The following is an 18,826-nucleotide window of genomic DNA, read 5'->3' on the forward strand; positions in this document are numbered from 1 at the left end:
TTAACATGTATAAAGAAATATAAAATATTTTTTTCTATATAGTGATATGTTAATAAATAATGTATTTAAGTATAAATAAAAACAACGATTTCGCCGGTATCATTCAGACAGTATCGGGTACTCCCCTATTCACATGATATATATTTTAAGTAATCACTTAATATACAGTCCATTTGTTTTAAATAGATATTAGATCTGTACTGGAACCAAGTCAGTGTTCGTGGTTGAATTTTTGCACTCGTCTACGCCGCAGTTCATCCTTATCTTCATTTTGTACTAATTCACTGCAACAATGGATATCAAAGAGATTCACGTTAACAAAATCAATTCAAAATAGATTATTTCAAATAAGAAAACCTCCCCATAAACTAATTAAATATGTACAGGTTTCTATAGGTAACGAAGATTACATAATACCGTAAAACGGGGTGATTAGGAACAGTTCCCGGGTAGATTCAGAGTGCTACAATTGCTAAAATGCTACTGTTTGCATTCCAATATGTATGTATGTTATTTGACAGATAATTAATTTTCCTGCCTTATGGAAACTCCGATAGGACAGATAACGTGACCGTTTTTTATTCATTAGACGTAAAAAAGTTTGTCGCGATTCGCATGTTTTGCATAAAACTTTGTCTAAAGTGTCTAGGCCAAGAATGAACTCAACGTCATTAAATAGGTAGGTACCCACTTTTGTTCCAGCTAATCACTGATTAAAGAAATAATACAATATCAATTTTCTAAATAAATGTTTCTTAATTCAATCATGTTACATTATTAAAATTTGCAGTTTTCCCTTCCGTTCCTATTGACCCCGTCTCGCTGGTGAATGGGAACAGATCATAATTTTGGGAAAATATTGATGGCGAGTGAATAATGAGCATTCCCATTCACCAAACACAACTTTTGGCAAGAAAACTTAACTTTCCAGTCAACCAGCATAGGGTTTAAATTGAATATGAAATCTGAAACGTTCCTATTCACCCCATTTTACCGAACTTATACTACCGTAACATATTTAAAGAATTTTATCAGAGATTCCGTTTGATACTCCACAAAGAAACAATAATCATTAATTATAAGCAACATAACAAAAGTGCTTTCATCAATACAGATTTCTTATTATTTTCACACTTTTATTTTAATTTTAATTCACTTTTTTACACACAGTGATATAAAATAATTAAAGTCACCTACACATTTTAGATTATAGACATAGAGAGGAGATGTAAAGCAAGATAAGAATTAGTCTATTCTTAATTCCTACTTTAACATGTGACCAATGAAATTGCAGGGGGTTGGTGAACGAGACCTACTTAAAATTTAAAATTCAAATAACACTACCTAAAATGTGTTTAGTTGTGCAGTTGGTTAAAAAAGTGAATGCATGTTTCAGTTTTTCAGTTTTAGTCAAAATGATATAAAGAGGAACATAGATCAAAACTATAGATTAGCACTTGAATCAGTGGCGGCCGGTGATTTTTTGGATTGTAATTTTTGAGGGTGCGCTGGAAACTTACCTTATTGAAAAATGAAATCAAAAAAATTGACAAAAGGTTATTGACATTTGGGAAATTACCTGTATATTTTATATTTTTAATAAAACATGATGCGAGTTACTTAAATCTTTATTGGATTAGTTTTAAGAAACGATTGTATCTCTTATAGTAGATAAATACCTCTTACTTTTAACGGAAGCCATCTTATTCTATATAAGTACATTAGGTATCTTTAGCAATTTGTATACTGTATGAATAATGATTATTGTGAAACTGCACTTTGTGAAAGAGTATTAAGATTTATTAGCTCATCACTAGAATTCATAAATTAATAATTTTCTATATTGTAAATAACCGACATCATTTCGCGTTTAGTCAACACACAGGATAATGAAATATTAATTTTCCAGAAATGCGGTAGGTAGCAAAATTATTTTTATCTTCACTGATTTAAATTGGAGTACCTACACATAAATCAAATTATCTAACCGACATTATATTTCTTACTGATTTTAAATTTATAAAATAATGAATTCTATTGTTTTTAGTTTTACAGGCATTTCACATACGAGATTGCTAAATATGATACTAAACATAATTTGACCGTGAACAGTAAGCTACAGCATCTATAATAACAAACCATAATTCAAATCTGTAATTGCTCTCTACTCAGACCAATATGATGTCATTTTACCCGGTCGGCGCACGATATTCTGGAACGTACGCATGGCGAAAACTATTAGCACGGTTTAAGTTGTTTTTTAATGGCTTTAGTTCATACTAAGCTTTGGGTTCATTTTAAGTAAACTAAATATATTGCCCGGGCGCAAATGATTTCAGTGAGGATGACGTATACGGTGCATATTGACTGTATTATCACCTATTGACAATATGGGCACATCGGATTATGGTTTGCATTACAATAAGTGAGCGATAATATTAAAAACCTATGAAGAAAAATTATGATTTACGATGTTTCATAGCAATGCAAGCAGTGCAGTGCACTTGTATGATGTTAGACCAGCCGCCGCTGACTTGAATATCTACACGTTATTTTCGATACGAAACTTTCCAAGAAAAAGAAAAAAAAGGTCACGTGGACAAAATCGTTCAATACCGATACGGTACTGATACCAGCTCATCTATTCTATACACGAGGCGGCTATCAAGGGTAGTTTATCATATTTTTTATGTATTGAGGTATTATAATTGTTACAATAAGTTAGCCGTCAAAACTGTCCATCTCGCTCTAAAAGTTAACACAGCCAAGAGAGGTGCTGTTAAAACATAGCACTTTTTGACAGTTCAAACGGTTAACTTATTGTAACAATTAACGGCCTCAATACATAAATATGATAAACTACCCTCGATAGCAGTCTTGTATACCATACTTTCATATAGGTGACAGCATTAGCTGACTTCATCTCCCATGTATATATATCACATAAAATGATAATATTACCTGTTAGGACTACTATCTCCAGCAGACTCCCCTGCCTCATTAGTTGCACTCGCCCCCTTGCTAGTATCAGCTGTGTCCTCTTTACTGCGGACACTGTCACCCGCTTGTGTATGTAGCGAGTCGTTCTCAGTCGACACCGGTTTCTTTTCAAGAGGCGCGAACGCCGCCTCTGAGGCAGCGGGCGCGTCGGCCGTCGGCGCATCTGCTTTAGAAGTGGACGGTTTGCTGCAGCCCGCACTGCTGCTGCCGTCTAACTTGTCTTGGTCTTGATCTTTGGGCGCATCGCCTGTTTGGGTGGTGGCATCTTTGGGATCGGCCATGGGAGGGAAGCGGTGAGCGACCGCCCAATACTGTTGCATCATCATCACGGAGGCGTCCAACATCACTTGAATGTTTCTTAGGCACTGGAAAATATATTAAATGATATTTTTAAGCCACTTGTACTTCTTTTAATTAGTAGCCATACATATTCTGAACTGGAATGGAAACAATTGTAATTATGTTCCGATATAATTACTTACACGTATCTGGTGTCATCCATTAAAAGTGAAAGTAGCCTAGAAATATATATAAAAGAATGAATAGTGTAGGCCAGTGGTTCCCAAAGTTGACTGGGCTCCGACCCATCTAACAAAAATTTCCAATCTTGGGACCCACCTCTTAGCTGTCTATTGTCTCTGTTAGAGAAAAGAGGGCATACATATTGGTAATGCTCAGATCCCCTAGTAGTCAGTCGTGGAACTACTTAATGCTGCCTTTTGTTCTAATTGAAATTAAAAAAAAAAAAATTATAAGTGTTACCAATATGAATGAAAGACTGTTGATATAAGAAACACAACTTAAATAAAAAAAAATATTACTTAAATACCTACACCTGCAAGGTTTTTTTACAAAGTTATTTCAATGGGAAGGATGTATTTGTTTCTTATTTTTCTTCATTACAGTTTTAGCATCAACTTCAACTTCAGTTACTTTTAATCGCAGTGAGTTTGATATATCCAATTTATTTCGGTATTTAGTTTAATGTTAACCATAGCCGAAAATCCGACCTCACATAGATATGAGGTAGTAAAGAGGAGGAGGACTTTCATAGCTTCATCGAACAGGCAATGATAATTATCAGCAACCGAGAGCCAGAATTTCGTTAACTGTTTACGATTGAAACTATTTTTCAGTGACGTATCTTCTGATATATCAATGAGTTCTTCACTTGCTTTTATTGACATACTAGTTGGTAAGTCGTCTTGAAATGGATTACAAATCCAACGCAACGAATCAAACTTTTTCATCTCTTCCCCAAAATAGTCGTCAAAGTTATTTATTAACAGTGATAAATGACTGGAAATTTCAGACAGTACATTCATCTTAGGCTGTACTTGGTTTTCAATAATAAAAGTTTCAAGTGTTTCAAAACAATCATACTTGCCATTCTCAATACAACTTTTCCACAACATAAGCTTTTTCATGAACGCTCGAATTTTATCGTGAACTGCAAAAATATTTTTTTTAATTCATGTATATAGTGGCGAGGGCCCACTGAATATTCGCTCGCGACCCATAGTTTGGGAGACCATGGTGTAGGCAACAAATGTCACTTTGGTCTAACGAAGGTGCAATGTTCGAAAGCATTGAACTGACACATGAAACATGTTTTGTACAAAACACATACTACACAGCAATAAGCTGTGCAACGCGCGCACGGCGCACAGGACCTAAATGCCACTTGCTTTTTACACCTCTCACGGATTGCACGGCCACTCATAGTGTGCTATGTCGCTTAGGCCGAGGCCACATAGGTAGGTGCCTTGCTTGGTGCTCAGTGCTAAGCTACGTGCTAGGTGACCTATCCTAGCTAGTCTACCTATCCTAGATCCTAGTGAACGGACGCACACTATACTATCGCAATGGCCACACTGCACGCCTCGCTACGTGATTATTAGTCACCTAGTGAGTCTCCCAGCGAACAAACGTGTTGGTTAATTTTATTGCGTCACCTAGTGATTTTGCAAGATGGAGGATGTTTTGATAGGAGCAGTTTATAAAAGAGAGTTTAAAAAGTTGTTCCTCGGGTGTTATAGAACATCTGAAATGCGTATCATCCTTTTGTAATGCCTCTTTTAATTTTCCCAACAATAAGTCAAATGTTTCCTTGTTCATCCTCAAATAACTAAAATACTTTTCATCGTATTCGTAGGTTGAAACTCTCCAAGAATACTTCTAAATGAATTGAGATTATGCACTGAACAAGTTCGAATTTGAGACTGTCAATGACACACAATCGGGATGGAGATGAAGATAACAATTACGAGCTATATGCTTTGTAAGGGGGCCCCGCCACGCACATCATATATTCCATCAAATTAGGCTGCCACAGGTGGCTGGGCCATTTACACAGGATAAATGAGCCACACATGACAAAGAAACTGACATTCGGGAAGCCTAAAGGCTAACGAAGTCCTGGTCAACCTCGTACAAGAAGGAAGGATAGTGTTGAGTCAGATTTTAAGACTGGGCATCTTAAACTCAAGGGAACTGGCCTTGGACAGACCTGGATGAAGGCAGATGCTGGAGGAGGCCAAGACCCACATAGGGTTATATAACCAGGAAAAATTTTCTATAAAAATCCAGCTTTGGCCATTGACAGATTCTGAAATCAAATCGTCAATAAATACATAGGTACCTGAATTCTGGCTTCAATATTTTGGCGTTCTCTGCCTTCCATTCGACTCAATTCGGCAGGAGTCAATGTGGCTAAATTAGGCGGCATCGGCGGAGGGGGCCATGAGAATCCCATCAGGGCTAAAAATAAACAAGACAAAATCATATAAAAATTATAATGTTGATGTAACTCACAAGAAGTAGGAGAGGCGACTTATATTAGTGTCTATGGTCGCCATCACGTATCAGCTTATGTCAATCAGTCACACTTCCATTAATGGCTCAAGTACAATATAGGGGCAAATAACACATGAGAATTGACAATATTTCGATAGTACGTGGAGACACTAAACAATACCAGATATCATGATAGTGATCAAAAAAGAATAACATAAATTTCTCTCTCTCACAACAGTCCTCCGAACTAAGTAGATGTTCTTATTACTATCAAAATTTCAATAAATCTCATATATTCTCCAACCATGTCCAATCGTAATAAGATCATATGGGCCTCCACAGAGTGGAGGTTTGTATTAACAGATTTTTGTTTTTACGAGAAATGGGTGTCAGCCACTTGCTCAACCTATTCGGTCCATACGACTCATACACAAATTGAAAAACAATATGTTCCCTTACAAGTCCAAGGATTCGAACCTGGGACCCACGACGCTATAGGCCGATGCTTAAGCCACAGAATAGTATTAATAAGCATAGATGTAGTACAGTAAAACCTCGTTAATACAAATTCCATGGGACCGAAAATCGAAAAAAAATTCGATTTACGAATTATGAAATGTATGGGGGAAAAACACAAAAATTTTGAATTTCGTTTCCGATCATAGATGTGCCTACCAAATTGGGTCATAAAATGTCAGGATTATTTTTATTACCTTCATAAACTAAGCAATTTATGATGTTTTAAAAAAAGTCTGTCACAATTTTCAATGACCGACTCATGAAATAGTGTACATTATTACGATTTATTGAATATCTTTATATGACAGGACACTGAAATAATTTCGAATTACGAAATTCGAATTAAAGGTATGGTTTTATATGAAAATAGTGTTCAAGGGACTTTTTTTTCGCGAAAATTTCGAATTACGGCAAATTTCGAATTATCAGTGTTCTTACTAACGAGGTTTTTCTGTACCAACATAATATGTAAATAGATAACGAAACTGTCAGGCAAATAAAAAATAAAGATTATGAAATGAAAATACATAATTTTATATAAAAACATAACTACCTATTAGAAAAGAGCCCCGATAAAAGTTAGACTAAGTGAAATTTTTAATTTTAAAAGAAATTAACCTAAAGATCCGTCCATGACTCATGCGAATTAATCCCAACAACTATGTTGTGAGAAGTCTTCAAATTCCGGCAATGGAAAGGCTAATGGAATATTACAAGCACCGATCCGGACGGTGAAAGAAGGATTTTTTTTTAATAGTTATGATTCTGAGGTTTTTTCAAAATTATATATATTTAATATTGAATAAAAAAATAATAATTTAATTATAAACATGTATAAATATGAAACGTACGGCATTTCGGATTTTAATAAGTTTGCCAATATTAACCTTCCAGAATCTAACATGTGGTCTCATGTAGAAGACAGTATTAATTTTATGAATAAACACAGATTTTACACTGTGCGAACAGATGTTTTATTGCTCAATGTTGACAAGTATATATTATAAATAAATCTGGAGATAAAGACACGTCATATAATTAAATTTACATTACATCACTATGTTCGATCTTAAGAGGATTACAATACATATGGGCCTCCATGGAGTGGAGGTTGTATTAACAGATATTCCTTTTTATGAGAAATGGATGTTAAATGATAACAACCAATTTGGTGGATACTCTGGGTCTAAACACACACTGAAAAGCAACATGTGAATTTTCAAGACCCGGAATATAACTCGGCAAAAATCACATAAAGAAAATTGTGAAAAAAATTAGTGGCAGATAAAATAAAATGATACAAACAAATGCTGATATCTGAAATTTTATTTTGCAATTAAAATTTATATATTTATTGCAATTAAACGTTGACCAGCTAATAATAAATGGTATATGATTCTAATTGTAAAATACAACATGACAGAAAAAAAACTAGCATTAAAACCAACTATTCACGGTTTAAACAAAAAATGTCGTTTGCCACAAATATTGAATTATTGGTTAAGGTTTTAGAAATAAATTATGAAAATATTACTTCAATATTCAAAGTAACCAAACAAAATTATTGTTTGCTATTTCTTTCAAATAACTATGGAGTAGGTATAAACACTATCATTGGATATGTTGTTATAAATAAATAAAAAATTTGTAAAATAAAATAAAATATATTATTGCATACGTGTAAAGTTAGGAATGGCGCCTCCTAGCATCTGTGCGACATTCGGTTGAATATTAGGCGGCACCGTCGGCCGCAGAGGATTAACAGGATTGGCCGGGTTAGCAGGATGCGGGGGCGCCTGCGGAGGGGCCTGGGCGGGAGCATCGGCCGCATTGGCAGCGTTGGCTTGGTGAGCGGGAGGCGCCGCGCTAGCCGTTCCTGTCCCCCTCAAAATGTTAAGCCGGCATGTGGGGCAAGTCTGCTGGCGCTGGAACCATGAGCGCAGGCACGACGCATGGAATATGTGGTTGCACGGCAATTTCTTGGCACCTGGAATATGGTTGAAAATTATATTTACACCATTTAGAATGAATTCCTCGTTAAACACTGGAAACACAATAATATAAAATATTGTATATTAATATTGGTGTAGACCAGGGTTTCATGAGAATTTTTAAGCTACTTAAAAGTTACCTAAAACTCTTGGCATTTTGAAAGATTAGCTTGGTTTAATATTCAGCTCATGGTTATTATTATTACACAACACTTAAATACACATACATACACAAAGTATATTTAAAAACACTTGTATATACACAATGTTTATTTTGTAACCAGTAACCCAGATGTAAAGTGAACATGTTTATCTTGCTTTTACCCCTGTTGAAACTAATACATATGTAATGTGTTTTTCGAGATTTTACAAAATATTACAAGGGTTCCTGAAGGGTCCCTGGGGGCTCCAGAATTTGAATAACTGAAATAATCTGTGAAAAAACCTTGAGTTAACAGGAGCAGCTCGACTAAGGCCAAGTCGACTAAAGTGAAAAAGTCATATTATTAAAATACAATATTATTGAAATTAATTGCAGCAAAATATAATATGCCAATTATATTATTGAGGAAGGCACGTATTGGATTTTAGTTGCTATTTTTTCATATTGAGAATACACAATAAAAACAACCAGTAAATAATTATAATAGTTTATCGGCGGATATCAATGGAACGATTTTGTCGTTAGACTGATACACATTTGCATGTTACGATTAAAATTATTAAACCTGCTTACTGGTAAATAAATCTAATGATGGGTCCGGACGCGTGTAATGTAACACAAATTTGTATGGACTGCACACCATCTCAACGCGAATCCTGTTGTTCGAGTTCTCGAGCACTGCACGCTTTTGTGTTTGTGTTACAAACCGACAGCCGATGGATCAGCGCAAAAGTCGCTACAAGCATTACATGTAAGGATTGTAACTACATCCATATGACAAATTCCTGACATACCTATGCTAGTATTATATTCTCTCTTTTAAAACTTGGCTATTTGATCAATGAAAACTATTGTATCAAATAAAGAGTCAATACAATAATAGGTAACTGACCTGAACTCATTTCTTCCCTGCATATGATGCAGACATTATCGACAGCGGCAAGTTCAGTATCGGTGGCATCGGGATACAAAGTATTCATATTTCGAATGGCTCGTCTCGACAGGACTACATCGTTGAAAGCTTTCTTGAAACTCCTAAAACAAACCAAATGTAGACTGCTTGTTAGAGGAGGTAAATGATTTGACATTGAAAAGAACAGTACACACATAAAATTACTAAACATGTTGATACATTAGAATATTTGTGTATGTAAAATAAATAATAGAACATAATTATGACATAAATCCTAAATCAAATCTTTGATTAAAGCAAATAAGGCCCACATCACATCATCAATTCGTATTGCAAACGGCGGTGTGCATTTGCTAAGTGAGAAAGCATCTTTATCTCTCCAACATAATATACAAAGTAAAAAATAAAAACTAGAATGAATGAATAATAAAATTGACAACTACAGGCGGCCCTCGACTTTCATATGTAATTGGTTACTGAAAATGTGTATGAATGTTGAATAAAAGTAGAGTAATGTAAAAAAAACATCAAAAAGTGTACTTTAAAATATTTATTTACCAATGGGTATAATAAATTTAATGAGGCGTACTAGCAACCAGGGGTGTATTCTATACACAATGCGGCTATCGACGGTAGTTTATCATATTTATGTATTGAGAATTAAAATTGTTACAATAAGTTAACTGTAACAAAATAAAACTGTCAACCTCTCTATAAAAGTTAACACAGCCAAGAGAGGGGCTGTTAAAACATAGCACTTTTTGACAGTTTAGACAGTTAACTTACTGTAACAATTGTATTAACCACCTCAATACATAAATAATATCGACTGCGTTTAGGAAAAAAGGAGTAACCCTCGATTTTTCGAAAAGTGCATTTATTAGATATTAACAATGTATACAACTATATACACGTTCTGCAAAAACGAAGTAAGCCGTAAATGCCAATTTATTATCTAAATTCAGGTTTTAATTGAGTTTTAATTAAGTTTTAATTCAAGGAAAAAAGTGTTTACCCTCAATTTTAATGATTTTTCCATAATAACTTCTTTAATTTATTATTAGTAGATAGAAAAGATATTACACCAAATCATCAATCAATAGGCACCCAATGTCTGTGCCTATTTTTGTTTATTAATATTGAACCAAAACCATTCAAAAAACGTTTTTTGCCTCTCCTGTAAAATTTGTTCTGTGTGGGTTACGCCCTTTTTCCTAAACATGGTCGAATGATAAACTACCGTCGATAGTGCTCGATAGCCGCCTTGTGAATAGAATAGACCCCCGGGTGCTTTCTTTATAAACTTGCCAAGAGATAGTTGAATACCACCCTTATCCCTTAATCTTACATATTTGAGGTGACGAGGAGCAGAGGAGAGAGTACCAACTGCATGGAAACGCACAGTTCTTGCATGTTCAACAAAAATCTAAATTTTAAGAAATGTACAAAATAGCAAATTGTACGAAAGTAGAACGTACGAAAGTCGAGGGCCACCTGTACATATTATAATAGAATCGATAACGAAATAAGGAGCAATGTTTTTTTTATCAATAATTATGCTTTATTCTTAGTGAAATAAATGTGGTTGTTAAATTAATTTATTTTTAAAATGCAGCGTCTCAAGATAACAATATCTAATCAGCAAACATTAAACGTGTGATAATGGTAGCTAATTGAAACAAGAATAACAAAATGGATGCCATTAAAAATTTACCACATTTTTAATTTACCAATGCACATAATATTATAATTTTGATGCACAATGCGTTTACATGAAATATTTGTATGATATCCTTTGATTATATGTCATATTAGCGATATTTGTTATTTCACACAATTGTTATCATTAAATAGATACTAAAAAAATAATATTACTGACCTCATTGTATAGTACATAGGCCTGAACGCGAAAAGTGGCAATGTGTATTTCCGCACCATGATGAATACAAATGAGAGGTACAGCAGCACCTTCAAGAGACCGACTATAAGCTCGGTGTACAGCAAGACAACTGCTTTGCTTTCCCATGGACTCTCCCAGTATGAGTCGACCGCGTGAAGGACATACTGAAAATATCACAAATCTAATGAAAAATCTATTGTTCGCTGATGACTTGAAACTCTTCATGGAAGTTGTCACCTTGGACGATTGTCGTCAACTCCAACTTGATATAGATAATATATTAGATTGGGTCAGGCGTAACAAACTGGACTTCAATATTGAAAAACGCAATATTTTATCGTTTACCAGAGCCGAGAACGGGTAATATTTTTCCAATATTCCATGCATGACAGAGTTCTTTTGCGAATACCATAAATAAGGGATCTTGGCATTACGTTTGAAAATGTTTTTTGTATTAAAAACACTTTATAATTCCTTAGTTAGAAGCCGGCTTGAGTGGGTCGATTGTTTGGGCCCCACATCAGTTGAAATACGACTCCTTTATTTGAGGTTAAGTATATGGATACTATCCGTGCCTTAATCTAACTGGCTTTTCTTAGGTATGCTTACATACTGTAGTTGAAATGCTAGAAGATGTCAATATTTGGCCACGTATTTTTTTCAACTTATACATGCTGTAAATGAGAACTCTGCCATTCTTGCTAGTATTGACTTGTGTGTTCCTGATAACTAACTTAGAAATCGGGAGCGTCAGTTGTTCGTTCACCCAAGATGCCGAACTAGCCTGCCATTGGTGATGCCAATTGAGAGGGCAATAACTCAGTTCAACCAAATCTTTTCGGATGTTGATATATTATTCCATCTACGTGAGATGAGTATAGGTGGGCGTTGTTTTATAAATTCTTAAACGTTTAACTGCCGCAAGTGAATATATTCACCTTAATTAAGCATTAATTACACCAATTTACTAATTGCGGCATAGAAAGGATTAAAATAGGGTTCACTTAGGTCATTCAGTGTGATTCCATGCTTTATAGTTTTTGTACCTATTTACATACTTTTTATACTGTTTTTGTGACACTGCATAATATTTCTTTGTTTTTAAATGTCATGTTGTGAATGTCTTAAAACTATAATTTGTAATGTTCGCCGTGTGTAAAAATAAATCAAATTAAATTTTATTTTTGAATTATCTATTTACCTTTATTGAAATATTCACGATCATAATGATGAGTATGGCGTATTCAAATCCAAATACCAACTGGACAGAAGCCCCTTTAGCAATGGTCGATTGGTATGCATGCATGATGAATAGAAGATCCAGGCCCGCCAGCATCACTAGAAGACTTTGAACTCTTATGTGGAAGAGGAACCCTATCACAGGACTTCTCTCCATCTGGAGTAAACACAATAATATTAATGAAACGAACACCTTCAAATACAAATTACACTATACGGCAAATTATTTAAATTGCCATTTTTTTAAAAAGCTTTACTTTCATTTTATCGGAGATTAGGCTTCAAAAGTTTGGTACAAATAATAGTCATTTTATAATATTATTAATTATTTGACTACAACTATTAGAGAATACAGGTATTCCTCGACCGCAATACGTTCATATGCTTTCGGGTGAAAGTAGAGTTTCATACAAAATATAGCAATTTGTCTTTTTTTTGGTAAATTGGTTATTAGTGTATTCCATACATATAATAAATTTAAATATATGCAAAGGATAATCCCATTATTTTTAAATTGAGCATTTTTTCATTTCTAATCCCAGAGTTTTTTTATAGTATAATAATTAGTTATAAATCAGTAATGGCACATTGCATACTTGCTGACGGTAAATCCCAACGTGTAAGCAAAAATCTAATTCCTATAAACTGCCAATATCTCAACTAGGCACCCAATATTAAGCATGTTATTCTAGTCCACGTCAATACGGCATGTAATGGACATTCATTGTGGTATTGTATAATAATAACTATGTTCACTTCGCAATGTGTAGCAATATAACACATTTCTGTGTAAATTTATTAATCTTAAAATAATAATGAGTTTTGATGAATAAAGTTTTTTTTTAAAACTTCCTCATACACAAAATATCGTAGGCATTAAAATGCCTGCTGTATCGTTTACATATAATGTTTTTAAGTCTGTAACTTTCTCTGCGATATCAAGAAATTTCATTATCTTGAAGGTTTAATTGACAGCACATGTTCACAATACGTCACAAATAAATAAGCCCTTTGTCTTTTTGTTAGCTGGCGATGTTTTTTGAAATGTTTAATAGATTTCTATTACTCCAAAGCAATATTGTAATTCCCATTTTAGCACCGTCATACACTAATCCGCCTCCAAATCGATATGTGTATATGAAAACCAACACCCAATCAAAGAAAATTTATTTAGTCTAATTGTTTTCTGGTCATAAGGCGAAGAATACCTGTACTGCAAATTTACCAATGATTAACCATACAGGATAGGCTTTTAGATATTCTCACAGGTTTGACGCATACATAGTTTTCGACATTTTATAAGGCAATTGGGGATATTCATTAATCGGCCCATTGGTATGAAGCAGTTTGTAGCCAATATAGACGTAGTGATCAAAGTGATCAAGATTTCTCGAGAAATTATTTTTTAGAAATTTTCAGATTCTCATATCTTGAGAAATCATCAATGAGAATCTTGAGAATTTGATTAGTTCTTTACCAGGAATAAAATAAAAATTCGGGTCAGAATAGTAAAAAACAAAAAAAAAAACGTCTAGAATCTGTTTCTAAATGGAATTTATTTTGGAAAATTTTTGAAGGAAAAAGAAATCGTGAAAGAAATTGACTGGAAAGGGTGATTTCCCAAGGATTCTCAAGAACTCGAGAAATCAATAAACCAATTGCAAATTCTCAAGAATGAAATATTCTTGGATTCGATTCTCAAAGATTCTTCTCGAGAATCTAAAAAAGTCGAGAAAATCATAAGCTCTAGTTTTATAATAGCGCAAAGGTGCAAAAAAGTCAAAACTAAAAGTATGATTTTTGTAAATACGGCGTCTCCAAATGATACTTCACAATTCATTACATTTATATAAATTTATAAATATATTATATGTATGACCTAAATGTATAACTATCAACTATGTAATACAATTGATACCAAAAAAGCAGATACCCAACAGAAAAAACAGACTGACCAACATAAATGTGTGTGATCACACCATTTTTCCACCAGTTCAAGATTTTTAAATTAATGTTGTCATCAAACACTCAATTCAGGTCTCTGTATAAATTGTATTAAATGAATTATAAAGATAATTCAACTTACATAATCGACTCTATCTTCCGCTAGCCAGTGAAACGATTTGAGAAATAGTAATAGTGTAAAGAACGCCACAAACTTTGGATTGAAATCGTCTCGGAATACGGTAAACGCTATACACGTCTCGGTGATGGCATACCACGATCTTTCCACCAAATGCTAAAAACAGGAAACAATTATTTTTACATCCCAATATTACAACGAAATACAAACTTTTTGCATAACACTATTGATGGTGATTTAAGAATGTTTTAGTCCCAGTTGCATGTGTTACAATGTCGATGTTATGTTATATCGAAATAATGGCAAAAGCCATATATATGTTACGCCGATTGTGCGAAATTGAATATTACATGAAATGGGCAAAATTTTGCCTAAATCATGAAAAATGCAAGCCCGTTACCTTATTCATGAATTAGACAAAATATCTGGAGAGTGCGTGAATTCGGCAGTAATTTTTCTGTCTAGTTCATGTCTTGGACAAATTAGATAGTAGCACTACGGTGGTATTTTTTGCAACTAAACTAAATGTATCAAAATGCTCGTGCATTGGTCAAAATGTACATATATTATCTATGGTCAAAATAGATGATCGCGCTCCGGTGGTATTTTTTGCAACTAATCAAACTAAACAAATGTCATTGATTATAATATAAAAATATACCAATCAATATGTAACTGCAATGACTTTCATATCTATTTATTATGCGCAAAGAAATCTAGAACTATAATATAATAACGGAAGAATTTTATTGAAAAGTATTTTCGTGATTTGATTCATGCTTGGTCGATTGAATGTTTGTGATAGTTTGTTGACACTTGATAGCTAACCTCAAAATGGACATTCAGTTGAATACTTTAATTCAGAATTACAAAACCAAACCTAACCTAACCTAGCCTAACCTAACCTAACCTAACCTAATAATAATAATATTATATTATGTCCAATTATAACTAATAAAACCATCCGTATTAAATTTACTTTTTCTTCTGTCATGTTGACAGTTCAAGAATTCCATACCCTGGCGAATTCATGTACCAAGCAGAAAATTTACCTAATTCATGAATAAGGCAACAGGCTTGACTGTTGCATGAATTAGCCAAAATTTTGGCCATTTCATGTAATAGTCAATTTCGCACATTCGGTGTAACATATATATCAAAATGGAATGACAAATGCAAAAATTTGAATTAACATGGCAATATTGCTTTTTGCAATCAAAACATTTAAATTCCGATTGCCGGATAATTATAAAAATATTTTTTAATTGACATATAATTGTAAAACTTTGAAAACTGCAGTATATAAATTGAATAATTATAAATTAATATTTACATAATATTATGTAATATACTTAAATATGTTAAACTATTTATTGATTGCTTTATCGGTGGTATTACCCAGTGTATTCATCATTTGTGTATTTTATATTTAATTAAGATTGAGTCTGTTGACATAATAGATGTCAATCTAGTGTTAATACTGCTGGAATTCGTGTTTGCATAGATAATCGGTACTCAAAATAATTCTGCTTTGTCAGAAATAAACGACATTATAAACTGTATTTATTTGATTTCCGTTTAGAATATGCAATTATTATGATAGCTGTAAGGTTTATTTCTAGTGGCACACGCTACCAGTTGTGTACAGTTATACGCAATGTGCGTGCGCACACTAATAGACTAAACACCCAACACTATTTTCACGAATAATCGCAGATTAGTGTTCAGTAATTAGTGACATTCTATGCATCTTAGCCTGAAACTAGTTGTATTGGTGTTTGTAAATAAAAAAGAATATAGCAGAATGCTATTGACATCTTACTTTTTTTACTTAATTTACTATTGTTCTGAGTAATGATGGTTAATTCTATAAAAAAAACTTCTTTTGTAATTGTATTGTAATATGTAAATAATTATATTTCTCACAGTGCGACCCCGATAAATAAATCTCAAAACATAATTAGTGTGAACTTGCTAATCAGTATTAGCCAAAAATGTTGAAAACCTCCTTCGCGAATAGAGTTGAGCCTAAATGTATGGAATTGAACCCAAAAAAAAGAACACTGGTCCACAAATGAAATTAGCTGCAAGTGAGTTGGCATTGCAGGTTTATTTGCAGGCAACTTCACACTACTGCTACGACATTCATTTGCCGATTTTCATGGCGTATAAAAAGACAATCCATCATGATGAATAGATAAGCAGGCAATAATAATACACTTCGGCATTATTTAGTTGAAAAATCCTATAAAATTTGTGTAAAACCGTTCATAGTAAGTAATTACAATAAACATAAAAAATAGCCGCAATATTGCATATAATAAAATCGGAATGACAACTGAGGATGTTAATATTTGTAAGGTTTAGCAACTTAACGACTCTTCATACACGTCATGACAGAAATAACATAAATAAGACTTCTTCTATTAACGGCCCGTATGTTGTAGCTTAGCTACCGGGAAATGCCAAAAGAAATGGCGTATTTCAAAAAAATACTTCCTTATTCTTAGGTCAATAATTATTATATAGCAAACATTATTCGTAGAATGTTTATCACATTTGAATGTTCAAAGACATAGCTTATAATCAGTATCTTTAGAATTATCTTAAAATGTGTAAATCTTGCCCATTTTTTGAATACTAAAATGCCTAATTCTTGTCAAATTTGGGATCACAGAGATTATCAATATAATTTTTTATCGTAAATATTTCACTATAATAATGTCGACATAAATTTTACTAATGGTTTTAAAAATGCTTTTAAAAATTAATAAACATAACAAATCTTAACACCACTTCACATGGACGTACTGAAATATGACTATATTGTAAAACATTAGAGCGAGAGGTTTAAAAGAATACTAATTTATGTAATAAAAATACTTTATGCAGTCATCAAATGTTTAAAATAAATATAAAGGATAATAAGGCTTCAAAATTATATAAATAGATTATCTACAACGTTTAAGGAATGTCCAAGATCATGCTTTGAAAATAGAAAAAAGCTCCATTTTGACGTACGCTGAGCATGTCCCCCCTTAATAGTCCAATTTCTAGTATTTCTAGTATTAGCAGTATTTTCAGTTCCATTTTCAAAATAAAACCATAGTGGAAGAAGGCTCTTTTCAACATCTTTGATTAAAGATGTCTCTCTAAGTGATCAAATGGTATTTGACCTCAATAATGAAGACACAAAAATATGTGACAATAATCTCCAACGAAAGCTAATAATTAGGCGAACGGCTGTAATGAAATAATGCATTAAATTTTCAGCTTCATCTTGGTTTCAAAATATATCTTAGAATTTTGCAAATATATTTTTAGCTTTAAATGTCTAAATATTTGATAAAATCGTACAGAATTATTTATTGCCATGCCATAATAAATGTATAATGGATTCAATTAATCAAAAAGTACCAATTTTACCTATGCTTTTTTTTATATATTACTTACATAGATATTTAAATGTGGTAATGGCCACATATATGTTTATCTACTATAGGTCATTGAATTTTTATAATAATAATAATGGGTATGTGAAGACTTTTTTATTTACCTCAAATTCTGCTGCTCTAAGTTGACCGAAGAAGACCTTTCTCATCAATTTTCCCATTAGAAGAACCATAATGAATGCTTGTAAATATATCACCTAAATTAAAATGGATAAAAATGTGTTATAAGGCAGGAGTAGGAAATTTGTTTCATTATATCATTGTTTTATTTGTAAGTTTAAAAAATTAAATAAGTAAAAGTCGAACCCATTGCACAAACTCGTAATTTTTTCCACTATGTGGATTTTAAGATACCTACGTATGGATTCTGACAGGCTTACGAAATCCAGAAATATATAAAATATTGTGGTAAATTGTGGCACTGAGCTGTCAATATAATGAATACAGACGGCCAAGGAAATCTTATGGAGTGCCTTAAAGAGGTTACAATACTTCATTGAAACCGGTAGCATAAGAATTGATAAAAAATCATTCACTTACAGCCATGCTAACATTAGATTTGGTGATATAAACCACAGATGGATAAAATTGTTTCTTTTGGTAATAAGCATTTCCTATAACAGCAGCCGTTAGTGAAAGGCTCACAACTGTTATACCTAGTGCCTTCATTTTCATTTAAATTTGAGAAATATTTCTGGATTAAAATACAATTTTCTCCCGATTGGCACAACACAACAATTTCACTTTCCTAGTTGTCAAATGACAGAACG

The 18,826-nt window shown here is 33.1% G+C and overlaps 1 protein-coding gene across 1 annotated transcript; it reads right to left on the bottom strand.

Annotated features, from left to right (window-relative positions):
• Nucleotides 1-47: 47 nt before the first annotated feature.
• sip3 (septin interacting protein 3) lies at nucleotides 48-18,818 on the bottom strand. Its single transcript, XM_085948619.1, has 10 exons — nucleotides 18,597-18,818; nucleotides 18,161-18,253; nucleotides 14,608-14,760; nucleotides 12,484-12,678; nucleotides 11,262-11,446; nucleotides 9,362-9,504; nucleotides 7,994-8,302; nucleotides 5,642-5,760; nucleotides 2,962-3,365; nucleotides 48-284 (listed from the first exon to the last, which is right to left on the bottom strand). The coding sequence occupies exons 1-10, from the start codon at nucleotides 18,729-18,731 to the stop codon at nucleotides 212-214; spliced, it is 1,809 nt and encodes a 602-aa protein (XP_085804745.1). The 5' UTR covers nucleotides 18,732-18,818; the 3' UTR covers nucleotides 48-211.
• Between the last annotated feature and the right edge of the window lie 8 nt (nucleotides 18,819-18,826).

The sequence above is a fragment of the Rhyacophila brunnea genome, unplaced genomic scaffold (assembly GCF_057557595.1).
Source record: "Rhyacophila brunnea isolate RB1 unplaced genomic scaffold, BYU_Rbru_1.0 scaffold_20, whole genome shotgun sequence".
NCBI classification, from domain to species: Eukaryota; Metazoa; Arthropoda; class Insecta; order Trichoptera; family Rhyacophilidae; genus Rhyacophila; species Rhyacophila brunnea.